General features: G+C 42.2%; 1 protein-coding gene across 1 annotated transcript; it reads left to right on the top strand.

Moving 5' to 3' along the window:
• The first annotated feature begins 454 nt into the window (after positions 1-454).
• Positions 455-15,112, top strand: FDX1 (ferredoxin 1). Its single transcript, XM_030456505.1, has 4 exons — positions 455-690; positions 6,547-6,671; positions 9,699-9,828; positions 12,588-15,112. Exons 1-4 carry the CDS (start codon positions 524-526, stop codon positions 12,700-12,702), a joined length of 537 nt encoding a protein of 178 aa, XP_030312365.1. The 5' UTR covers positions 455-523; the 3' UTR covers positions 12,703-15,112.
• Positions 15,113-26,337: the final 11,225 nt, after the last annotated feature.

Here is a 26,337-nt window from a genome sequence, read left to right as displayed (position 1 = left end):
GTTCCTTGGGAATGTGTGACAGTTCCTTGGGAATGTGTGACAGTTCCTTGGGCACCACCGCCACCCTGCGTGTCAGGGACCCCTGCAGGATCCAGGATGTGCTGTGGCCCCAGACATGAGAAGAAATCCCACACAGGCCTAACCAGGATGGGGCGTAGGGTATGTCGGGCCCCCCCGGGAACATGTTCCTGGGAAGACTAAGGTTAGGGCTTGGATTTGGGTATCAGAGGGCTCCCGCCGTGGTGGGAGGAAGCCAGAAGGAAGCTGACACAGCGAGCAGAGCCTTACGCCCTTTCCGCAAGATCCGGCCCCTTCCCGCAGTGCATTGCTGCGCACTTTGCGTAACCTCGTTCTTCCCGTCGCGCGGTCGCTCCCCACAGCCGTCAAGAGGGGAGGGAAGTGCGCTACGTAGACGGCTGCGAGAATCGCCGCAGCTTACGCCAGTGGCGTAAGAGATGAGACTTTGCCCCCGCCCCTCGCCCGGTGCCGGCGCGGAAGCTCCGCGCTCGTGTCCTGCGCCGCCATGGCTGCCCCGGGGCCGGCACGGCTCTTGCGAGCCGCCGCCGCTTCCTCCCGCCGCTGGCTCTTCTCCGCCTCGCCGGCAGCCGGGACGAGACCGGGCTGCGGCAGCGCTGCAGCTGCCGTGAGGGCAGCCCGGCTGTTCAGCCTTTCTGCCCGGGCGGCGCTCAGGTAAGAGGGTCGGAGCCGTGAGGCGCCGGGCGGGTTCTTCACGGAGACGGCCGCCTTCCCGCAAAGGAAAGCGCGGGGCCGGGCCGCCGCCTGGACCGCGGTGCTGAGGGCACCCGGGACCAACGTCCGCCTGTGGCACAGGCCGGGCTGGCGCTGCTTGACCTTCCCCCGGTCACTCGCCGCCCGCGGTGCCCGGCTGTCCCGGCCCTGCCGCTGGCAGGCCCGCTCGGGGCAGGTCCCGGCCTCTTCCTCGCTTTCTTCGCTCTTCTCCGGGTTGCGCTTCACCCCGGCTCTCGCCGTCCCGGCAGCGGTGGCACTGTGCTCTCTGCGGGGGTCCTTCCACTCGCTTCCCCCGGGGTGCGGGCCGGCCCCCTGGGCAGGTGGGGCGAGCCGCGTCCCGCAGGGCCGTGCCGGGGCTGCCCGGGGGCCGGACCGGGTGAGGCACGGCGCAGCTCCCGTTGTCTGCTTAAAACACCGGGTCTGTGTGAGCTGGGACCCCATTGACAGAGCCCGTAATGTTACAGAGAGCTCAGCTAGGTTCCTTACTAGTTTTCAAACTTGTTTTCTAAAAGGTTGTGACATCAATGTTGGATTTTTATGTAGTGCGGTGCTTGCTAGGCTTGTGGTAGAATATCAACATGTCAGAGCCTAATACTAACAATTTATTGTTCATTTAGTGTAGTTGTTTTTTACTTATGAGTGCTTCTACATCCAAACACGTAGAACCCCGGCTCACTGGTATGTATGAGTAGGTGTTTCAAGATACATCTGTAAACATTTATTTCACAACATGTTTCACAACTGTAGATTTACAACTTGGTATATGTAGTTAAAGAGTGTGTTTATGCATGGCCTTCTAGCTTGTAACTTGTACATTCAAAGAAAAGTTGTAGCCTACAATTAACTAAATATTTTAATTATGTAAGTTTTTAAAGCCCGATTTACTTGAGTGCCAGAGAAGTTGCTTTGACTTGTCCAACATCATTGGCGTAGCCTAGCCTGTTTCCAGAGGGCTGGGTAGCACTGTTGCCATCGAAGATGTTTCACTTTGCTTTTAAACTCTGTTATAGGTTGTCTTTTACTTTGTTCAAGCAGTTACTTCTAATACAGGAAGATAAACTAACTTCTTAGTCTAGGACTCCCCTATGATAGGTAAGTTGCTAGTTCTAGATCTCTTGTTTTGAGTGATACTGTTGAGTGTCTTCAAAATAAGTCTCCACAGAGTGAGTGCCCTGAACATCAGTTATTTTGAGGTCTCTTATTAGCATTATTTAATTCAGAATTCATTTGGGGCAGTGAAGCTGGTGAAGGGTCTAGAGCACAAGTCTTACAAGCTATGGCTGAGGGAATTGTGATTGTTTGGTCTGGAGAAGAGGAGGCTGAAGAGAGACCTTATTGCTCTCTACAACTGACAGAAAGGAGATTGTAGTGAGGTGAAGGTTGGTCTTTTTTTCCAAGTAACTTTTGATAGGGTGAGAGGAGGTGGCCTCAAGGCTGCCCAGGGAAGTGGTAGAGTCACCATCCCTAGAGGCCATCAAAAAAATGTAGACATGGCACTTCAGGACATGATGGTGGTGCGTTGACAGTTGGAATTTAATGGTCTTAGAGATCTTTTCCAACCTTAACCGCAATGATTTTGTGATTCTGTGAAAAAAAATCAAAGTATTTTTGTAAATTTTTCGATAGTTATACAAAATTATGTATCAGTGCAAAATTGAGGGGGGGAAAGCATACTAAAAAGGGAGAACATTTCCTTACCCAAAGTAATGCAAGACCTGCACTCCTTCAGGTCTTTCACTAACAGATTGAATACAGATTGCAAATTGATTCCCATTCATTGCGCAAGCATTCTGGCAAAAAAACTCATGCAAGCAAGTATTTTAAAATATATTGTTTATATACTGCATGTCATAACCTGGCTGAGTGAGTTGGGAAGAAAAGGCAAATAATTTTTTTTATTTAATACTATTTTCTCTACTTACATGCAAGTTATTTTATCTAGTCCTACTGTTTCGGGCTATCATATTATTTGAGGCCCAGTTCCTGAACTTCATATAGTCAGGCCATATTATTCCAGTAAAGTATAGGTCATTGTTTCAGTGTGTCAAATCAGTATATTTTTGTCTAGAGAATGAACACCTAGCTATATAAATCATCAGATGAGATGATCCTTACCAGTAGCAGTAAGGAAAGCATTGGGTGATAACGTTTTTGTTTCATCTTCTTTCTTGGCTCTCTTGTTTATCTGTGTTTTTTAATACCAGCTTAGATAGAGCTGTACACTGCTTTTGGTACACAACATATTTACTACATCTTTTAAAGATTTGTAATATTTCTGTATTATAATTGAGGCCTGTATAATAGTTTCATTCATTAAACTCTTCAGGCAGTTAGATAGGGATGTTAGATTTACCATTTAATAAAAGATCTGGAAAATAGAGTTGGTCTTGCCACGTGCAACACCAGGCTACAGTTGTTATCTTTGTTTTGTTTGGAGGAATGTAAGAAGTGATTCTTAACTTGGAAGTAATAGCTGAAGATTCAGAAGGGTTGCTTTCTTTGAGAAGGAAGAGGTGGTAGTCAGGGTTCATGCAGTGCTTTGTTTCATGAGAAGGACAATGAGCAGCATTTACAGTTCTCTGGTGCTTTTCTGTGCTTTTGCAGTATGCTTAATTTAAGGTATCCTAGGGAAGCTTGGTAACACTGTGGCAACCATAGGAAGAAATTATTGTATGTCATATTTGATTGGGATATTTATGCTTTATGCAGATTACACAAAATATGTTTTGTTCTTCCTGATGATCCTGAGGCTATTTATGCTTTCATAACCTGGCACATGTTGTTTGCCTGTGATTGGTTCACAGTATGGTGGTGTTTGGTTTTTGTTTCTTCATGCAAGTAATGTCTGGGTAGACAAAAGCCGTGTTACTTGAAATTTATAAAGCCTAAATACTGTTTCATGCAGGTAAGATTCAAATTATTTTTAAATTGAAATTTTTAAGCTGAAAAGATCTGCACAGGTTGTGTTTTGAATGTCTGATTAGTCTCAGAAGTGTAGGCAGGTTATAATCAAAGAAAATTAAACGTTTTGACTGTGAAGAGTGAACAACAGCAGAAAAAGAGATCCTACTGGAAGAATAAAAAGACTATATCTAATTTTATTACAAATAAATAAAATTTAGTTTCAGTTATCAACCATGGTGAATTAGATCCCACCAGTTGCTGTAGAGATCTCTAATATAAGTCGGTGACTTTGTGGTGGTACTTTGGTTTGTCCCCTTTGTGCATGCTGCATCATTTAGCCATGCACAGCCATGGTGCAGTTTCACAATTGGCTGAAGTTGCTGCAAGATTGTTACTACCAAAAAGGGGATCCCATCCTGTTTAGTGATTTGTTTTGAGCAGTGGCACTTCTGTCAGTTTTGCTTGCAGATTCCACTGGGACTGTTTTGGTTTTGCAGTTGATTTTTCAGCCAGCTTATCAGAAGGAGTTGACTTGGAGTACTGGTGTAAGGGTCATGGCAGGGGGATTTGGAGTGAGGGTCACCCAAAACTACATTTATGTATCAGAAAGCTGATTGTGAAGCTTGGGTTGGATTGCTGCATCATAAAGTTGCAATAACAAAATTGTTTTAAACAATGTAAATTTCATACAAGGGGCAGATGTGATACTGCTGGTTCTGACATTCAGCAGGTTGGGTTTCAGCCAGTTTTGTTTCCCGACCCAGTTCACTGTGTGACAGTGTGAGTGCTGGAGAGAAGGAACAAAACAGGGAGGCCAGGACTGTTCTTGTGCCAGATTGAAGTGTAGTCGTGGGTTATGACAGTTTCAGGTGTGTTTTTTTAATAAAACAAATAAACAAAAAACCCAGGAAGGGAGGTGGCTTGTCTTTCACAAGGGTTCCAGTGATCTAATGAATGTCCAGAGGGGGTTGGCCTGTGTTATTTGTGATTGCCTCATGCTCTAATAGGAGAAAGGGCATGTTTTGAAACTTAAATATTTAGTATTTGGCATGTCTATGCCTTGAGCAGAGGATGCACATAAATATAAGTACATCTTGCATTATGTTTTCTGTCAGTGTTGTGTTTGTCATGTTGACATAAATACTTTGGTTTTGGTGAGCTCTTGAAAGGTTCTTGAAGAAGTTTAAAATTAAACTGTCAGTAGTTTACTTGGCTGTCAGAATGTGAATCTATACCTTTGCAGATTCAATCTAAACCCATCATTCTTAACCTGCCAGTGAAGGTGGTGAATTTTTTACTAGTATATCTAAGAAGCAGATGCTTGTTTCCTTGGTTTTGCTGTGGGAGGTGTTAACACAACAGAGGAGCAAAAAGAGCAGAGCTGGTAACTTTAACCCCTGCAGAATCATTTACTGAGGTGCTCCTTGGCTATCGAAGGTGACAGTGCAGCATTTTGTTAAGACAGATCTTTAAGATTTCTGAATCACATTCTGGTGCTTACTTGAGTTGCATTCTGCAGGTCAGCAAGGTCTCTCATTATCGATCATAATTTTGGAATTAATTTATACTTAATGGTAGCTTGTGACTACCTTCTAGAGAATGCAGTGAGGGATGGTAAGGATTGAACATGAGATGACAATGAATCATGGCACAGACTGCTGCCAACTGAGCTTACAGTTGGGACAAGTGTATTAAGTCTTCAGCAACAAACATTTGTTGTTTTTCAAAACAAGCTAGGACTCAGACTGCTAAAAACACATTTTCTTTTACAGTCAGTTCCATAAATAAACTGTTTACTGATGTCTCAGTATGGCCACTTTCAAGTTTTGCTGTAATATTCAGCTCTGCAGGTTAGTTTTCCAGGCAGTGACTTGATTTTTCAAACTTGTATGCTTCCTATATGGTTGATCTCTCAAAGACCAAATTACTAAAAACATTAAAGGTAATAATAAGCATGTGGTTCCTGGACGTGAATTTCCAATTGAAACAGATTTTTTTGCACTAGCTTGGGTTGTGGATTGGTTGTTGTTTGTGTTTTTTGGTTTTTTGGATCTCTCATCTCTTAGCAAGTTTCTTTGCTGCCCATCCAACAAGTTTTCCTTGTTTTACTCTCTGTAGGAAAGAATATAGTTTAAAACCAATCATATTTTAGTTGTTAGTTTAACAGATTTCCTTTTATTTGCATATAAAATCACATAATACGGAATACTATTTTTAAAAGCATTAGTCTTAAATTTTATGCAGACTGTGAGAAATTTTTCTTAAAGTATGATTGTCTGAAAAGCAAAGAAGAAAAATACAAACCCTTTTTTCTTTGAAGCCAGTGTCAAAGCTTTGAAACTCACTGGAGTTAATATTTGCAAAGTGTAATCCTGAGAGAATCCAAAAAAAAAAAAACCAAAACAGAATGTCTGTAGAGTGTTTTCATTCTTGGAAGGAGTGATAATTGTATTTTGGAGCTAAAATTAAAAAGCCTTAAACTTGAAGCAGAAATGGTAAAATTTAAAAATTTGTCCTAAATGACGATTATGAGAACAACTAAGAAATCCAAAAAAAGACTCCACAGAAATGAGTGAAGAGAAGCATTTGGAAAATAAGCCTTTCATTTGGTAAAAATACAAATATTATGCCTAATATAATGTAGCTCTGACTCTCTTCAGTGAAAAGTAAGAACATCAGGATGCTATATAGCTTCTTGTGACAAAACACAAACCAACCTGTTGCCTTTGTTCAATGTCCAGCAGTAAATGCCAGTATCTGTTACAGCTTTAGAAACCAAGAATTTCTGTGCTCTTAGAGCTGTGATTACTGGTTTAGTAATAGTGATTTTTATAAATATTTTAAAAATCTAGAATTCTTTCTTTAATTCCATTCTATGCATTTCTTTTTCAGCTCAGAAGATAAAATAACTGTTCATTTCATAAATCGTGATGGTGACAAACTAACAGCCAAAGGAAAACCTGGGGATTCATTGCTGGATGTCGTTGTTGATAATAATCTAGACATAGATGGGTTTGGTAAGTAGATTGACCGAATACTTTATTCAGTGTCTAAAAGTCGTGTTCTGTTACCAGTTTATTCATAAATATAGAGTCATAGCATCATTTAGGTTGGAAAAGACCTTTAAGATCATTAAGTCCAACCCTAAATTAATGTTTGTTTATTTATTTATAAAACCTAGCTATACTTTATTTGGATTTTCTCCCTGTATGTTTTTCTTTCCTTCAGGTGTATAGAATATTTTGAGTTATGTTCTAGAAACATATTTGGTGTAAGCCTTCCTTGAATGTTAAAGGAGGGGAATGTGGACAGAAAGCTGTCAAGGTAGAATCTCAGAGATGCTGCCTGCAGACTCTTGTGAGCTGAGAAGTCCAGGAAGAAACACAAAACCAGTGTATTTCTACCAATGTCTGATTAGTGCAATAGTGCCATACTATCTCAATTTCTTGTCTAGCACTTTGTAGCACAAGATGCTAAGTGAAAGAAGCAACCAAATCATGACAATTAGCAGGGAAGGTCAAAGAGTTAAATTCTTCTTAAAGGACAGGGGTAAAGGAGGACAAAAGCCCCAGTGAAGTTTAAGCCAGTGCTAGTTTTTAAAATCAAAATAGGAGTAAGTTACAATACCTCTGGAGTCCTTCCCGTGTTGGTCCTTTACATAGTTAGTTCCACTGAAATTGTAGGATTCTGCCCATGCAGAGGATGGGTATTTGCACACCTGAGGACAGGTATTCACATCATCATGAGCTTAAGAATTTATAGAACAAACCAGAGCAGCAAGCAGAAGAGCCATTTGCATGAATGAATGCATAGCATGGATCAATTAAAGGGACAAAGGAAGTAGTCTAGTGTAGCACAGTTTGAAATCTGAGGGGTGTTTTATTTAAGTGCAGGTAAATTTCACTGCTTAAATTTTTTAAGATTTATTAAGATTTTAAATTTCAGACTTGTCTGAGACAGCTCTTACATCTACAGTTGCATATATATCAGGAACAAGAACTGTCTCTTAAAAATATGTGATGGTGGGATAGCTAGCTTTCATAGAATCATAGAATCCTAGGGGTTGGAAGGGACCTCGAAAGATCATCTAGTCCAACCCCCCCTGCTAGAGCAGGGCCACCTAGAGTACATCACATAGGAACGTGTCCAGATGGGTTTTGAATGTCTCCAGTGAAGGAGACTCCACGACCCCCCTGGGCAGCCTGTTCCAGGGCTCTGTCACCCTTACAGTAAAAAAATTTTTCCGGATATTCAACTCGAACCTCCTATGCTCCAATTTACACCCATTACCCCTTGTCCTATCACTGGTCACCACTGAGAAAAGCCTAACTCCATCTCCCTGACACTCACCCCTTACATATTTGAAAAGCTTTATGCATCATTAAGTATGTTGTAGCCTTATGACTAGTCTGCTTGTATTCTACAGTAAATATTCTTGCAGTTTATGTAAATATCAGACATATTAAAGCAAAAGATAGTGTTGCCAGTAAACAATCCTAACTAAAAACTTGAGATACTGTAACAATTTCAATTATAATATGTGCTAGTCCCATTTGAATAGTAATTTTCTAGGACAGAGAAATAATGCAGTATAAATAATGTCAAAATGTATGTTCTAGGTTTAGAAAAAAGTAAAGAGGAGAAAAAAAGTAAAATGTAAGGCTTACCTATTTACTTCTATCACTAGGGGGCATCCCGTGTGCAGTAATAATAATAGAAAAATCTTTATACAAAGACAAACCTGCTGAACGTTTCAGCTGCACTCAATTTGTTTGCTGCTGCTAGCTTTACAGTTGCAGAGAGACCCTGGTCAGTTTTCTTTCCTTCTCCCCTCACCTGTCCCAACGTTAAAATACCTAAAACTGCTGATAGGACAAATTTTACATTATTTGTCACTTTATTTAAACTCTCCTTTTTTGTGGGTACTTGAAGGCATGATGTATTTTAAAAATTGAGTCCTTTAGTGCAGTGTCTTGCTCCCTTTCAATGTGCTGTTGATACTGTAGTACATGAAAGCCCAGTGCTTTCTGTATGGTTCCTGTGGGTTGAATTTTTGTGGGATGAATATTTCTTTTCATAGCAGTGGTTGTACACACAGCCTTGCTTCCCTCTCTCTCCATATGAGTACAAAGGTGATGTGGTCACAATCCTCTTGGTTCTGCTTCTACTGGAAATGAGTTAAAAAAATTAAAGTGGGTTAATGTCTTACTTGCTTTGTTCTTAACAATTTAAATCAGAGACAGGATTTTGTGTGCTGGAACCCTGGTCTCCACAGATGTGTGAATAGTTCAGCTTTCTCCTCCTCTTGAAGTTGCATGTTTCTTTTTCAGCAAGGAATAGAGTTTGGTGCCAGCTCTCTGCAGTGACTGACAAATTTGTTAGTGTTTGAACTTTTACTGTCCTGTGATGACCTGTTTGCTCTAGCAGGTAGATGTAGCTGATGCTTTTTCTGTTCAACCCTAGCAAATTATTATATTCTTGGCTCAGGCTGTGTTGCCTAGTAGTATATTTGGGCTTTTTCAACACAGTAAAAGCCATGTTTCTTTAGCCTGACTGCCATTGTTGTTGTGAGTTAGTATTCTGTTGAGTGAGAATACCAAGTATAAAATTCCTCCTTCCCATTCTTCTGAGAAATTTTTTTGTATCAGTGTATTTGGCTGAACTTCTTGAGGAAAACTTCTGAAAACCGTAAGAAAGAGAGGGATAAAAGGGTCAACCATGGAAATAAATGAGGTAGTGCTGTTTGACAGTGTTGCCTGGTTTTCATTCTTGTAGTAGAAATCTTTTCTCCCTTTAAATGGTGGAAAGGGAATTAGTTAAATATTCAACTACAGCATTTAAGTAAATTGTAATGTTCTAAGAATTATAGAAATGCTATTGAGAATTTATGGTAGATACATGAATATGGGAATATATAAAACATGATTTTTTCTGCTCAACAAACTTCCTGTATGATACAAACACTAGTATGTGAAGAATTTATTCTGAAATTCTGCTGTAATTTGAAACTTGGATTTTCTGTTATCTTTAATTTTTTTCTTTAGGTGCATGTGAAGGAACGCTGGCCTGTTCAACTTGTCATCTAATTTTTGAAGACCACATATTTGAGAAACTAGATGCAATTACTGATGAGGAGATGGACATGCTGGACCTGGCGTATGGCCTTACAGAAACGTAAGCAATGTAACACTTCATTACACCAAAGAATGGAAAGAAGAGTTTGCAGATGGGACAGTAATCTCAAAATGCCTTAAACACCTGTAAAAAATATCTGGATGTTATTATACAAAAAGCACTGCCAAATTTAAATACTGTTTACCTGGATTCATGTTAAACAGGTGTCAGTACTGTTTCTGTAAAACAGAGTGGCAGTTGTCAGATGAACTACTATGCTTTGCCTTGATTATAAGGTTAAAAGCCTTTTTTTTTTTTTTTTGTCAATGATTTGATGGATTTAGGAAAATTTCAGGTAGCAGCTGCCATCAAAGCATTTTTTTAAAATGAGATGCTTATTAGAAAGGTTAAACCAAAATTGTTTTGAGTAACTGCAGAATAGTAGAGATTATTAGAAGCAGCAAGAGGGGGGGCACACAAACCCTGGCAAGTGTTAAAAAAAACAACAAAAAAACGAAGAAAAAAATAAGCTGAGAAACAGCTTGCTAAAAAGTAGAAAAACATTTGTTTTTCTAAACTGTGAGTCAGGAAACTTGCCTGCATGAGAAGCCAATAGGTGGTGTAGAACATAAAATATAAAAAAATAACATAAAAGCAAAGTTTCTTGTGTGATGTTCTCTTTGGAGATGTTAGGGTTGTCCGTGCACAGGAAGGTTTCTTTGCAGAGGGCTTCCTGGAGTATCTGACTCAAACTGATGCATCCAGAGAAGGACTGTTACAGCAAATAAGTAAAATCATTAGCAACAAGTGGTTATAAGGAGAGTTATTCACCCACAAATTCTACAGAAATTCAGTGTGAGCTTTCTATACTACTCCCTGTAGTACAGAAAGTTTAATTGGTTGGTTCAATGCTTCCCCATTGAAGGAGTGGAAAGTAGGAAACCAATTTTAAAATGAGATCATTGGAATTGGAGAAGAGTGAGTCTGATTATACACTGGACACATTAATCATGTGTCTATGGGCTGTTACTTTTTAATAGTTTCTACCAAATAATGGTAAGGAAAGTATTCACCAGAGCTTTTGTGGATCAAAGTAACAAATATGGGAGTTCTTCAAATAAGTCACTGAGCATGAAAAAAAGAGTTCAAATAGTTTACTTAAGTACATGAATACATAAATCCCTTACTAAGCATTGAGTTGTAATGGGATAAGAGCAGAGACCCTCTAAAGGATGAGTAATTGCTAAAAAAAAATAAATTCTTTTAATAGTGTGGGAGAATTAGACTGTCTTGTAAGAGTATGTGATCAACAGTGTGATCTAACAGTGAACTGTGCTAGGTTTTATGTAGTTAGCATGTTTGTGAAGGAGTTGGGAAAAGACCTGAAGAGTAAGGTTGGGTACAGTGCCATGTTACTCATTGTGGTAAAATAAACTGTCAGTGAAGTCATACAGAAGGTTCTTTTGCCCCTGAGTGATGTGAAATGAAATTTGGTATTAAAAAATGCATATTAATGCATGTGGAGATGTGGGCAGAACAATGGTTACTTTGCATACTTGAAATAGGTTGTCAGCTAGCTAGTAAGTTTCTAGGAATGTCAGGTTAAGGTTTGGTTTAAAAATACCTCAGAGGTAAATGGTGCAGTATTAGACAGGGAATGGTAGACAACCAGAAAAAAATAGGAATTCACCAAATCTTTATACTTATGCAACTCTGACTTATCATTTTGGTTTGGTTGTTTAATTTTTATTAAATAGTTGAATGAGAGGAAATAAAAGGGGAGGCCTATAGGAATGGTTAAAAATGGAATAGTGTTATGCAGGATTGACTAGGTGATCTTTTTGGAGCATTCAAGCTTCTGTAGCTTTCAAAGGTAGGGAATTCTAAAATTGTAAATGTCATGGAAGAATTTGGATAGGGGAAGGTAGTTTGCCTCTCACAGTGGTATCTAGCGTTGCCTAGTTTTCTGTTCTGCTGCATAGTAGACTCAAAACCAAGGGTACTGTTGTTTCACATCTAGTAAATCCATTGCCACATTACAGAGTACATACACAATTAGCATTGGTGTTCAGTGAAAAACTTCAGTCAAATTAAGCCTTGCAGCAATGCTACACATAAATATCAAAAATTGCATCTCTAATAGATGTAATTTCTAAAGGCTTTCTTACAGATCCGTGCTCTGGTAACATGTAATTTACCTACATTCCAATAATTTAAAGTTGATGTGTACAGTAACTTCCATAGAAATACTACTTTTGGGTATATTCTTGAATTGGGAGCTTAACAGCTGATCACTACATACTTGGAAGAATTCTACAGAGATATTAATGTAGTATCATTTTTATCATATCTCTGTCTATATTCCTGTAATAAATTATTCAAATGATGCTGCAGAACATTGCCCACCCTTGCTGATCATTAAATATCCTATACTTAAGTGCCAAGGCATGGACATTGAATTAAAGATAACCCAGGAATAAAAGTGACTTGTGATGTCTGCAGAATTTTGTGGTGGTACTAAATCTTTTGATTTTAATTGCTCATGCACATGTTCTTTTTTTCATGCTGAAATGATAGGTAGAGAAAGAAGGATTACATCTCAAGTGCCATGAGTATTTATCTTTCTCCTTGCCATGTTTCTTGTCTCTCCACTCTCACCTTTCTGGCTTAGTGAACTGATCCTGAGTTTAGTTTGGAAATGCTGGGAATGCACAAAGGTGGCTGTTTGTAGATCATAGTGTGTTTGGGGTGGCATAAGGAGGTAAATGCAGTTAGATACCTGACTGACTTGAACTAACAAGTGTTGTATTTCTCTACAGATCACGCTTAGGCTGCCAGATCTGCTTGAAGAAATCAATGGATGATATGACTGTTAGAGTACCAGAAGCTGTTGCTGATGCTAGACAATCAGTAGATATGAGTAAAAACTCCTAAAGAAAATATCTTAGGGGTTTTAAAGAAACTGAATTATTTTTATAACTTATTTTTAAATGTGTAATTAAATATGGAAACTTACATAATTGTGAGTTATTTTATATGACTATCAATATTAGATTAATGCTATTTTAATTTTCTTTATAGAACCTCCTATATTTTTACGCTTAAAATGCAATAATACTTCTTATAAATGATGGTTGGATTATAAACATGAGCAAGTGTACTACAGATTTCATATGACATAATTCTGCCAAAAGCTTTCATGATGTTTGAAAAGTTGATCACTTCTACAGGAGTTCTGAAAACCCCTGGGCATTTCTAGGTTTTAGACCTAAGTTAGAGAACAAAATTTATAAGACTGTGTGTGGGTCTTTCTAAAGCATTGTTATTACAGATAGTGTCCTCAGAGCTGATTTGCTTTCTTAGTAAATATGATACTTCCTTACCAGTGTAGGGATTTTTCCAAACTTTGGAATCTTAATGAAATGTGACAAACTTTGTCTTTCAAAAATACTGTTAATACCATGAAAGCTGGGGGCTGATACAGAATGTTGGCAACTGCAGCTTAATTGCTGCAGTGCATCTCTGTTGCCCAAAGAGAAGTTAAACCTCAGTTAACTGTATTTATGTTTGACTACACTGCAAATATGGGGATAACCATGCCTTGGAGCTGCCTAATGGGAGAGCATGCCCACTGGAGGGAATATTAGGCTCTTGCTGTTCTCTTAAGGTATCTGAGTTGGGGTTGAAGAGGACAATCTTTGTCAACATCAGACTTGTTCTGAAGTCTTCATCTCTTTTCCAGTTTTGAGCTTGTTCAGGAGGCAACCTGACTGAGCTAGGGCATGCAGCTGGAAGAGAATCCCAGGTTCTGCACCTTACTCCCAGGATCGTTTCAGTAATGGTTGAAGTGCCATGACACAGTATATATATTCCATAAGGAGGCACTAGGGTTCTCAGGAGAGGTAGGGAGACCCCCATGGTGGGGGCCATATGGACTGATGATAAAAAGCTTTCAGTTGGATCTTGGTTTAGTCTTTCCAAAATCAGACCAAAATAAAATAATCTCTTTAAGACTATTCTCTCAAGTTTTTGTTGCTGAAATACTCAAATGAAATGGCTGTCACTAAGAATATCTTTGTTGCTGTATAAAGGTTATTTTAATATTTGGGGCTTATTTTTATGTATAGAACCTGTTTATTTACACTTGAATGATCTAATGCATTCATTAATGCCTTATTTGAACTGGTGATGATGCCATCTAGATATTTTTCATGATTATATTTATGGAAAAGGAAAAAAATATCTTCCAATTAATCCAATATTTGGTTTATTTTTGAGCTTCATTTAGGAAAAAAATCATCCTTCTTTGTTACAAAAAGAAATATCTTTTAGAACTTTACTGAAAATAGATCTAGTTGAAATGCCTTGTTTGCCTTTCTCAGTAACTATTTCTTTGTTTCATGGTGTTCTCTCTGGGCTTTCCACTAGAACAAGGTATGCATAATGTGGTCTGCTCAGATAATTTAATCGTACAGAGTTTTCAAAATAAACTTCCTGCCTCATCTAATTCAAAATACAACTTCAGAGTTGCAATTTCCTGGCAATTTGAAAGATGCAGGCAGTTAGGAAGAAAATGGTTGAAGATAGCTGCTGTCTTCCTCTGAAGTCCTGTGACTAACCATAATTTAGAGGTTAGCCTCCCACAATCAGGCACTAAGGTAAATTACTTATCACTCTGTGTTGCCTTTGTCCCAAGTTCATTTATATACAGTAATTATTATTCTTATATCTTGAACTCTCATTTTTTTACATTCTTATATTGGAAAGAAATCAGTATAGCTGTGGGGTCTTAGAGGTAGGTGTTGGTGTTTGTTGGGTTTCTGAATTTTCTTGGTTTTTTTATTTTATGTTTGTTGTTTGGTTGTGGGGGTTTTTTGTTTTGTGGGGGGTTTTTTTTGTGTGTGTGTGTGTGTGTGTGTGTGTGTGGTTTTCTGGTTTTTTGTTTTGTTTTTTTGTTTTTTTACTTAACAGCACCAGGCACTTCTCCTCGAGGGAATCTTGAAGTGCTTAACACTGTGTTAAACAAACGTGAAACAGTTTTCATACAAAGTTTTTCTAAGCCAAGGTTGTCTCATGGTGCATGTCCTGTGACAGCTTCTTATTACAAAGACTTTAACTCTCCTATAGTGTGCCTGTGGAAAGAACTATTTGGTGCACAGCAAGGCAAAAAAGGACACTTGAAAGTTCATTTTGAATTCTAGAGGTATCCCATATTGCATGCAAATGTAAATCTCAGAAGGCAGAGGAACTAACATGTAATCCCCAAAATGCACAGCTCAGAGACACTTGTTTCCTTATTGTCAAAATTATTTGCAAATAAATCTTATTTTATAGCACTTTCTGACATGCCTTGTTAGTATTGATTTTTCTTCCCTTTTTCTTAAGTCCTTCAGTGCATTTCTGGTGTAAAATGGAACTTAATGGTTAAGCAACTCCAAGTGTAAGTGAATTACTGTACAGCGGCACCTGCAGTCTTCTTTTGGACAAGGAAGTAAATGTATCTGAGTTTTGATGCTTTTATTGTATAATTTATTTTCTAAAGGTATTTCCTTTCTTTGTCAAACCATGGAGTCAGTGGGTCTCCTCTGCCTCTGTCCCCTCAAAAATAATGTGGACATAATCAGCAGTGACAAAGTTATTTGTTAGTGTTCAGTGTGATACCTGAAGGGGAAGGGAGGAGATGCCTCACAGTCCACCATCACTGCATCTCATTCTGCTGGGGAAGTTTGCGTCGTCTGGACTGCAAACTCTCAGTGGTGAGAGGATGAGGAAGGTTCTCTAGATGCTTTGTTGTTTCCTTGTCAGAAAGAGTTCTAAATCTGAAATTCACAGCTTTTGGCTGCAGGGCTCCAAAAGATTTAAGGCAGATATGTTCCAAGCTCAGTTCACATCCCGGTTGAAGGAAAGTTGAAAAGCTCAAGTCCAAAAAAGCTGCAGTGAAAGTGGCAGTTCTGTCGCCTGCTCACTGGTCTAGCCATGGGGAAAGTTCCCTCCAGCAGCCTGGCTTGGGTGTTGACCACACAGAGGAGAATGTGCTATACAAAGGCAGGCTGGGTCAAGAGATCTGTGTTCCTGGGGAGGAAAAAGAAGTAAATCTTGGTGGTGAAGAGACAGTCGAGTCACTGGAATATGGGGGTGTAAATTGTTGGGATGGGGCTGCAGCTGCTGAGGTGACTTGATGGTTTTCCCTCAAATGATGTGAATGGGAAGGAATGGGGATTTCATTCATTGCAGAGGAGCTGCTGCCTCTGTGGGTGTCTGTCTGCTGCAGTGGTGCCTCAGTGCTCTCCCCCCTGTGCTGCCAGCAGAGGAAGAAGAGGTGCTGTCCATTGGTAAAACAGGTGTTAAGAGTGATCCTCAGAGTTACTTTCTCATCTCCTGCCCTTTTCTTTTTTTGAGGAAGCTTTTTTGTTGTTTTGTTTGGGGATTATTTTTTTGGGGGGGTGGGGGAGAGCAGGGGAGTGTTTTGGTTTTTGTTTTTCATGTGAAACAATCCAAATTCTACAAGATTTTGTTAAAAGTAACTTTTGGCCAGCAGTGATTTAGCATTTGCAACAGATGCAGAGGAAGTGTTTGCAACTCTTCCTCTAAAGCCGTGGCCCTGTTGTGTCCAGGGGTTATCTCTGGGTTATTCCTCCATGGGTCTGGAAGCTCCCTTGGCCTCAGCACAGCAGCAGCAATGTTATTTTCAGTATCACCTGACTGCCCCTGTGCTTCCACAAGCTGTTAGCTCACTCTGGCCAGTGTAACACCCTCATCTTGATCCTAATGACTTCCACATCAATGCTGCCTTTCCCAAAGGGGCGGTGAGGTGCATCTCTTGCATCTGCTAGAGATGAGAAAGGACACAAAATTTGGGACAGACTTGGTGCAACCTTCTTTAACTCCCACTTGTGTAAGTGGAGCTTTCTTCTTCCCATTTCTGGCTCTCCCGGAGCACGGCTGCGGTAGAGAACAGGACATGGCCTGAAATTCTCTCTGCTAGTGCTGACCCCAGGTGGTAAATCCCTGCAGCACGGAGCCGGGAGGGATTAAACTTCGGGAGCGGGAACTGCACCACGCGTTATAGCAGCCACGCGTGTGAGCCCCACGCGTGTGAGCCCCTCTCGGCTGCCGCCTGCAGCTGGAGCTGGGTACTGAGGGGCTGCGTGGGGCTTCTGGAGCTGTGAAAGAAACGTGGCTTTAGTGTGCTTAAGCAAAAAAAGCTATCTCGCTGGATAAGGCCAGGCTGCCACCACCCGTGGTGCCCGAGCCCAGCTGAGTGTGAGGCTGAGCACGCAGCCCCTTAGACGGACAGACAGACAGACACGGGTATCAGCCATGCTGATCAGTACAGACAGAAATCATGGCACCAGCCATCTCTCTCATAAGCCCCATGCAGCAATGCCATATCTGGGGGCTGCTGGGGACACTTTCCCATTGACCATGGGGCTGATGCCTCCCAATGGCAGCCCTGGGAGCAGAACTATCAGGGGTTCACTTGGCTCTGGTGAGGTTATGGGGGTTCCCTGCCTGTCATGGTGCCTCTTCTCCTTCACATTCATGGAGATAAGCTGTCAATCATATAAACCAACACTCTTCAGTGACAGAACAGGACATTTGGGCTCTTGGTTTCTCCAGCAAGCAACAAAGGATGCGTTGCCCATGAGAAGTGATAATGACATGGGGCACCCACTTCCAGGTACTTCAGACTGTGGGTGCTTGTGGCAGCTGTACCTGGGTTGCACCTACAGCTGGGTCAGTTTTCTTCCTGCTAGCAAGCTGATGGACTGAAATCTCTGAATTTTGGAGAACTCTGTCCCATCTCGCTGAAGAAATGTCAGGCCATGGATGGTTATCTTCATGATTATCTTTGATAAAAAATGACACTTATTAAGGACCAGTTTTGGATCAAACACACACAGACACATTTGAGATTCTTACGCCAAGTGCACCTGAGCATGTTCAGAGGCAGATGAGTGGCTCATTAACCCTTCCACAAGTAACAGCTCTGCTTTGCACAGGTAAGCCAGCCTTAGCTTCTGATGTGATGAATGCTCACTGGCTTTACTGGTAATGGTTTGGAAGATGAGCATTGCCTTCCTAGAAAATTCTGACTGGAGGGGAGTAAAGGGCTGGAGCTGATGCAAGATCACAGTGATGCAGCTGCAGCCTCTTGGATCCAGCAGAGAGGCAGACACATACCACCCAGGGAGCCAGCGATGGGTTTTGGCTGGGGATAAAGGTAGAAGGTCTCATCTCAGAGGAATGTTTAACAACAGATGAAAATAGCTGTAAAAGAAAATAAATGGTGTCATAGAGAGGAGGCATATGGTAGCTCGGAGTGACAGGGTGGCTCATTCAGGCTGTGGTTCAGTTCCGGGGGACTGATGAATCTCAGGAGGCAGCATAGCAGGGGATGGCCAGAGCAGGAGAGTTTCTGCTTCAGATTTCAGCACTGGTTTTTTTTGGTTTTTTTTTTTAATTCTGGCTTAAGTGAGTTGTTATGATAGTCACAGCCATTGGATTATCATCAGAAATTAGGAAAAGCATGTTCTGTCCTGGCATGGAGAATTAAAAAAGAATCCATATCCCTTGCCTTGAAGTTTCTTGCCCTCATGGAACTATCCTTGAAGGAGAAGGACAGCACAGGAGTCTCTGGGGCAAAGGAGTGGGGAAGCAGAGAAGAGATGCCCCAAGGGTGGGTGTCCTGGCAGAAAAGCTCAGGAGACAGGGATCCCCCCCTCAATGAGTGATGGATGCAGCAAATTATGTATTTCCAACTCAAACAGCCCATGTATGAGCATTGCATATGAGCTTTATATTAGAAATGACCTTAATTTAAAGACCTCATTAACGGTTGTTATTTTGTATTACTTCTGCATTTTATTAAGTATTTGTCTCCCATAAGAAGGATGGGAAATGTTTCCCTTTTGATTTGCCTGTTATAGTACTTGTTTTCAGAGGTAAAAATGCCTAAAGACATCAGAAACCTTTACAGCAACACACAGAAATGAAAAGGGAAAATCAAATTACCAGGTAACAGGAGCTAATTTTTAGAATAAAAGCACAGAGTAGCCACAGGATATTTGCTTTGGTATTTTGCTGCTTATACAACATTAATCAACACTGCCAACTGCCCAGCACTAGGCTGCTCCTGGTTTACCACGAATCCCTGCCTTCAGCATAGATAATACATTTAATCCATTTCTGCCTCCTTTCAGCCAAAGTGCCCCTATAATAGCTTTTCATCCTGGGAATTTGATAATATAACCTTCCTCTGAGTGTCAGGTGCCAGCAATTTTTACTCTCTGGCAAAATAATTTCCTCAGATCTTTTTGCTAGTAAGTGAAAAATTAATCCCAGTTCCAAGCCTGAAGTGAGCATGAGCTGCAGTTATAATCTGTGCAAGTACAGCTGCCCTGGCACTTGTTGTGTCTCACAATGCAGACACAGTGAGCAGTTACTTGTTTTTTGCAATGAGGTATTCTTTGGGGGGGCTTTTGCTCTTTCAGATCTGGACTGAATTCAAACATGCACGGGAAGGTCCTCTCACTGCAAAGGTAAGGTCACCTTGAAGCCTGGAACGAGACCCACTGAGTGACCCATGTTCACTCAAGGCAGCAAATTTGGGTGGATGCTTCTCTGACAGCAGGTTTGAGTCTGTAAATGCTTGTTCCAAGCCCAGTGATGGAAGAAAAAAGAGCCTTTAGCTGATCTTTGCCACTTGTTCCCACCTCTCCAAAATAAATAGACCAGTATGTTTTGGTTTAGCAAAAATGTTGAAACAAATTACATTCAATACAAGTCACGGTACTATTTCAGAAGTGAAAACAGCAATATTGCTTCCAGACCACACAAAATATTTAGATATAGAAATAAACCACCTAGACAGCCCCCCCCTGAGCTCCCAGGCCTCTCCTCTTTTACTTCTCCCACTGGACAGTCCCTGATTTATTCCCTGTTTCCCTCCTGATCCATCACCTGCAGCTCTTCACCCCAATCCCATGACTTCCAGTTACTCAGCGGTTACACCTGTGGGTTTGCTGTTTGTTTTCCTTTTTCTGTTCTTTCTGTCCTGTTTATTGTGTTTCTTTGTCATGGAGACATGGTGTGTCCTGCAACAATTTCCTTCTTACCGCCCAAATCAATATTTGTATTCAGTGCAAACTCCTCATTTCAATAATTGTAACATTTTTCAGCTTTTTCTTGCTTTCTGAGTAATGATGATTCCTGGCATCCTGGTGGGGTAAACTGCTGAAAGAAACAGCAGCCCTTTCAGGAGCTCAGGGAATGGGCACATGAGCAGCCCCTGGATCCCAGAGCCACGTCAGTGTTTGATGCTCTCTGTGGCCCCTCTGCAACCCCCAGGACCTGCAGGGACAACTCTGGCCTTGACCCCCATGTGCTGTTGAGATGCAGCTCAGTACACAGGGCCATAAAGGAGCAACTGAAATGGATTTGTGAAACACATGTATTCTCAGATCTGTAGAATGCCAGAAAAATCTCAGGTTTCTGATGTGTGGCTTTCAGCAAAGCTCCTCCTGCAGATAAGGAGCTCCCCAGGACCACTGAGAAACCTCATGTCTGAACAGCTCATCCAGAGCAGCATCCTCCATCTGCTGTCTCTGCCAGGCATGAATCTCTCTCCCACATCACAGCAACGGGAGCTGTGGGTCTGTGGCAGGTTGCCACAGTGACCACTGGGCAAACCTTGGGTTGTCTGTAGGGTATCAGAGACCTCTTCAGCAACACACTGGATGGTGTCTCTGGTGCCACTGGGAGTGTGAGCCACCATGGGGACTTCTTGGTGTCCGCAGACTGGAAGGGGCTTCTTAATGGCATTTGTTCCTAAGGAGACAACATGCCAAGAAATCCAAAATTTACCCTAAACCATAGTAATTCTGTCACTAACTGGCAAACTTGAAGTATTCTAGGCTATGAAAGTGGTTTGGTTGCTGCTTCTTTAAAACATAGTTCCCATAGCAAGGATTCATATGAAGAGTTAGTTCAAAGGTTATTCCTAGTGTAGAGGTTCTGCTGTCACATCGGTGAGCTCAGAGTGTCCTGCTTGACACGAGCGAGGTGGCCACCACAGCAACTTTAGGAAGAAAACCTTGTAATCTAGAAAAAGAAAAAAAATTCTGAAAAAGCTTTTCAAAGATCAAGGTTGAGAAGAAGAAACAATATTCATTAGCAGACCACCCAGTTGAAAAAGTAGCCTGTGCCCTGATATGAGGAGCCAAGAGTCAAACCCAGAGTGCTGTGAAAGCCTATCTCTCACCTGTAACTGGATGATGCTTCTTTATCAGGGTCTTTATCAGCTCTCCCAGTTAGTTTTATTGACTAATCATTATTTAGGTTTCACCCAAGCAATTTCCATGAAAGCATTTTAGTTGAGCATGACTGTTACCCAGGCTTTTGGTGTTTCTATCATGAGGACACATTGTGGAGCTGTATCAGCTTGTTTTGTATGTGCTTTGGCAAGATCTGTCTCTGTTTCATGTTTGTTGAACAAGAGGTATCTTGCTTCTGGTGATGAGATTGGAATGGGTGGGAGGTGCCTGGAGGCCTAGGGAGGTATTTCTAAGAAAAGTGGGTAAAAAGGTATTTCTTAGAAAAGTTATTTCAAGGTATGATCTTTCAGCTAGGTTGCAATTATCCAACATTTTTCAAGGTATGCCTGGAAGGAGGAGAAAACTTGTGATCAGAACTTGAGTGGGAAGATGGGCCTTTTTGTTTTCCTGTCAATCTGCATGAAGTATGTAAATACTCAGATGCTATCATTTGTCTTAGGAAATGAAGGAAATTAGGGTGGGAGGATTAGAAACGTTTTTAATCTTCCCTGGCTCTGAATCCAAGAATGCTATTCCATTGTTTGTCTTCACCATGGGCAAGGAACCTCCCTGATGGGCCTCAGAGGCTGCAAACCCCATGTCTGTGTCTTCCCCATGCAGCGCTACAGGCTGGGGACAGAGTGGCTGAGAGCAGCCAGGCAGAAAGGGACCTGGGAGTCTGGATTGACAGGAAGCTGAACATGAGCCAGCAGTGTGCCCAGGTGGCCAAGAAGGCCAATGGCATCCTGGCCTGTATCAGGAACAGTGTGGCCAGCAGGTCCAAGGAAGTGATTCTGCCCCTGTACTCAGCGCTGGTGAGGCCACACCTCGAGTACTGTGTCCAGTTCTGGGCCCCTCAGTTCAGGAAGGATATCAAGGTCCTGGAGCAGGTCCAAAGGAGGGCAACCAGGCTGGTGAAGGGACTTGAGCACAGACCCTATGAGGAGAGGCTGAGGGAGCTGGGGCTGTTCAGCCTAAAGAAGAGGCGGCTCAGGGGAGACCTCATCGCTCTCTACAACTACCTCAAAGGAGGTTGTAGCCAGGTGGGGGTTGGTCTCTTTTGCCAGATGACTTTCAACAAGACAAGAGGGCATGGTCTTAAATTGTGCCAGGGGAAGTTTAGGTTAGATATTAGAAAGAATTTCTTTATGGAGAGAGTGATCAGACATTGGAATGAGCTGCCCCCGGAAGTAGTGGATTCTCCATCCCTGGAGATATTTAAAAAGAGACTGGATGTGGCACTCAGTGCCATGGTCTAGCAACCGCAATGGTGGTTCAAGGGTTGGACTCGATGATCTCTGAGGTCCCTTCCAACCTGGCCAGTTCTAGGATTCTATGATTCATCACTACAACTGCATCTGTTTGCTGCCACTGGAGGGTCAACTTTTAACCTCACCGTTTGGTGATTTTGGTTGCCTGCATGTAGAGTTTGACATTGTGCTCCTCTGCTCCCAGGGCTGGGAAACTCCCCTGCCAGTTGTGGGAGGCTGCAGCTCAGGGATGGAGTGGAGGATTGTGCCATCCTTGTGACCATGGAGGCACCTATGTGAGGTATGGTACATGTGTCCTTCCAGCACCTTCTGTCTGGCAAAGTTCATAATGGCAAAGCAAGATGAGTGGTCAGTGGAGCCTCTACAGTTCATTTCTTTCCTGTAACCCCTGCAGTCAGCCTATTTTTGTCTTTGTTTTTCACCAGGGGCATTGATGAAGGGTTAGAGTCAGCTGAGGTCCAGCCTAGTGCTGCACAACAGACTTCTCTGCTCCCTGGGGAGTTGCTGTTCCTAGAAGTGGTTTGAGGTGGTTTACATCTTAGAGTTGATGGACTTCTATACTGAAAATAGTTACTAATTCCAGCTTTATCAGGGACTACACAACCAAATGCCTTAATGCATCTTCTCTACTTAATCTCTGTTGTTCAGATGGAATTTGAAGCTCCATAGAAATTCACCCATAGTTTCCTGTTTTGTTCAGCATGTATTTTCAATTGATTTGTGATGTCAGTGTCTGTGAGCTGCTTTCTTGTTTTCCAGGTTAGGACAGTCCTTTCCAGAAGAGATGCTCTTTCTGAACTGGGAAATGATCTTTGGAAGTCATCATGAGAGCCTATTAATAAGATAGAATTTGAAACAGAGATGTGGCATTTATTTGTTGGGCCAAACATCGGGCAGCAAGCAGGGAGTAAAAAGGGTAATACAGTAATTGTGTTACTTGAATGTATTTAGTGGGTAATGCTGATGAGTGATGAGGATATTACTGGAAAGCTTTTGTTACAGGGAAGGGTAAAAATAGAACTCATAACTCCTGCAGGCAATTACTCTTATAAATTACAGCTTGTTCCTTGTCTCAGAAGCTCAGTGAAATGATGGAGATCTTGCATCGGGTCAGACAGGATGAATATGAGATAATCAGATCTTTGCCCTATGATGTGTTTCTTTAGAAAATTCTCACCCACTGACACTCACCTTGCTCTCACATCTACAAGACCAAGATGAGGTCTCCCCTGGGCAGCTTGAGGGGTTCAAATGGGATTTGTGCACACAGTAGCTACCTCAGTAGTTCCATTCAGACAGTAAAACACAGGCAATCATGGCTAAAGCTGGTTCCTCTAAGCCCTACCTAAACTGGGATTCAACCTAAATTCAACCTGAAGGCACCCAAATTCCCTGTAAAATCCTAGAGAACCACTTAGTTTCCTCTCCAGCCCTATGCAGCATGGATTCAGAGGTCTCCTTGCCTGAACTTCCTTGTGCCTTAAGTCAAGAGTGGATGAACACTGGGCTGCCCTGCTCAAGGGTATCTTCCATCACCCAAGCTTACTGCAGTTCAGAGGGTTGCCTGCAACTCTGAAAAAAACACTCATCTTTTTTTTAAAGAGAAGTCAGATATTCCCTTGAGCACTAAGGGGAGTGAACCTCAGGGAGGCGTTCTGCTCTTTGTTGCCTGCACAGTGAATAGAAGAGGCTGTAGCTGATCTAAATTTCCTTCTGGAAGCACCCGAGCTCGGGGTGTGATGAACATAGAACAGCAGAGGTTTAACTTCATGTGCCCTGGGTTAGACTCTGGAAACTCCTTGCTGACAGCGTGGGAGCCTTGGTGCTATGTCAGGCCCCTGCTTTACAGTGCCTCCTTAGGCAAGATTTTCAGTAAAAAGGGTGCAGTAGAGCTTAGAAGAAAATCTAAGGTTGCTATGACCAGATGGTCTGAAAAATATGGAAATTATAGATGTACATGTCCTCAGTAAGTCTCCAATGCATGGTACCTTTACCAGCTTCAGCTTGTTGTGTTGCTTGTTGTATCCTTTCAATTACATATTTAGCCTCTGCTGAGCCCTGGACTCTCCTGACATTACCCTCTGATGTGTTCTGCCTAATTTTCCTGTCCTACATGCCTCAGTGACGTCTTTCTCCTTTGTAAATGTCTAGGTTTGACAGATAATGAACCACTTTAGGCAAGACCTTTCTGCTCGATGTGTGAGCATCATTTCTGTCCTACGTGTGGCAGCTGACCAGCATCAGCCCAAGTTTAAACTTGAAGGGGTTAAGAGCTGGGACAGGAACATCTGCCCTCCTCCCTTGCTGCCCCTGAGCTGCTTCTCCAGGTGTTAATGAGCACAGAAACCATGAGATTTCCTCTTGGACTCATGAGGGGCCAGGCCAAGAGAATACTAGCTCAGTTTTCACATTCACTTGAGCAGAGAGAGAAATCCACTCAGTTAACTCTCCATCCAGAAGCCAGCATGTGTGGGGTTTTTTGTTATTGTTGTTTTGTTTTTGTTTGGCTTTGGGGAGGTTTTTTGGGTTGGTTTTTTTTGGGGGGTGTGTGTTCTTTTTTTTGTTTTGTTTTGTTTCTTTGGTTGGTTGGTTTTGTTGTCGGGTTTTTTTTCCCTGGAGGAAAGGATCTGAGAAATGTAAATAAAATGGATTGATGTGGTTAGGTAGGGGAAGACAGTTGGAGCATTCACCCCGGAGTCATCTTCTTTTACAAAGCCTCGAAGCTTCCCGCAGGTGCAGGGAGCGGTGGGAGGAGGAGCGAGCGGCTGCATCTCCCCTGGTGCCTCTGGCAGCTCCGGGCACAGCTCTGCCACCCCAAACAGCACCTAATCCTGGCTGGGCAGCTGCTGAGTAAAGCTTACAATGGAAATGTCTTTCCTGACACTCTTCATGAACATCTAAGCTGAGGAGCTCTGAAACAGAAAAGAAGAATCAAGAAGGAATGTTTAGATGCGAGGTCCCTATTTCTGCCACACATTAGCAACTGTTCCCCCTCAGCCCTGTCTGAGCACAGCCCTTGTAGCACAGTGGAGTGTTCTCTTTTGTCATGCCATACTGCAGCCCAAAGTTGTGCAGTGACCTGCTTCAAAACAAATACAGTTTTAGAGAAAAAAGATAGGCTGGATCCAGTCATTCAGCTCCTTCAGCTGAAAGGCAACTCTGCCTTGAGCCAGCCCGTGAATTAGGGCTGTGGGCATCACTCCTGAGAGGTCTTGTGGCTCTATGGGATCTGTGGGGTGTCTGGGACAGGTGCCCTTTGTCCCCAGTTCAGCATGCTGTGTTGAGGTGGGAATTAGACCTTAGCACATTGCCTGTTCTGGAGCAGGAACCTGCTGGGAGTGGTGGAGGGGCTTGAAGATCCTTCAGGAGAAAGCCACAAGTGCAGCATAGGGGTGTGCTCAGTGCAAGAAGAGCTGTGCCCCCATCCTGAGCTGTGCTGCTGTTATCTGTCTCTTATGGATAATGAATCATAGAATCATAGAACTGGCTGGGTTGGAAGGTACCTCAGAGATCATCAAGTCCAACCCTTGATCCACTACTGCTGCAGTTACCAGACCATGGCACTGAGTGCCACATCCAGTCTCTTTTTAAATATCTCCAGGGATGGAGAATCCACTACTTCCCGGGGCAGCCCATTCCAATGCCTGATCACCCTCTCTGTAAAGAAATTCTTTCTAATATCCAACCTAAACCTCCCCCAGCACAACTTAAGACCGTGCCCTCTTGTCTTGCTGAGAATGGCTCCTCCAATATTTTTCACTCAGGGGAGATGCTGAATGGATTGCTCTGACCTTAAAGCACTGCGGAACAAGATCAGCTTGCTGTTCTTTCCTCATCTCAGCTAATTCCTCTGACACAACGAAATGTTTTTTCTTCTTGCCCCATTAGATGTTTGGTGGCTGCTGAGGACTGACTAATGGTCACTGTGGAAGCATTTCCTCAACGGCCTAATTAACGAGGAAAAGATTATTTGACGAGACAGA

Source organism: Calypte anna, chromosome 1 (genome assembly GCF_003957555.1).
Source record: "Calypte anna isolate BGI_N300 chromosome 1, bCalAnn1_v1.p, whole genome shotgun sequence".
NCBI classification, from domain to species: domain Eukaryota; kingdom Metazoa; phylum Chordata; class Aves; order Apodiformes; family Trochilidae; genus Calypte; species Calypte anna.
This window is presented reverse-complemented; position numbering and strand designations above follow the sequence as displayed.

Excerpts from the sequence above, each read along its gene's own strand:
- FDX1 (XM_030456505.1), top strand. The coding sequence starts at position 524 with ATGGCTGCCCCGGGGCCGGCACGGCTCTTGCGAGCCGCCGCCGCTTCC. Across the intron at positions 691-6,546 it reads TCTGCCCGGGCGGCGCTCAG|CTCAGAAGATAAAATAACTG; the intron begins GTAAGAGGGTCG and ends TTTCTTTTTCAG. Across the intron at positions 6,672-9,698 it reads TCTAGACATAGATGGGTTTG|GTGCATGTGAAGGAACGCTG; the intron begins GTAAGTAGATTG and ends TTTTTTCTTTAG.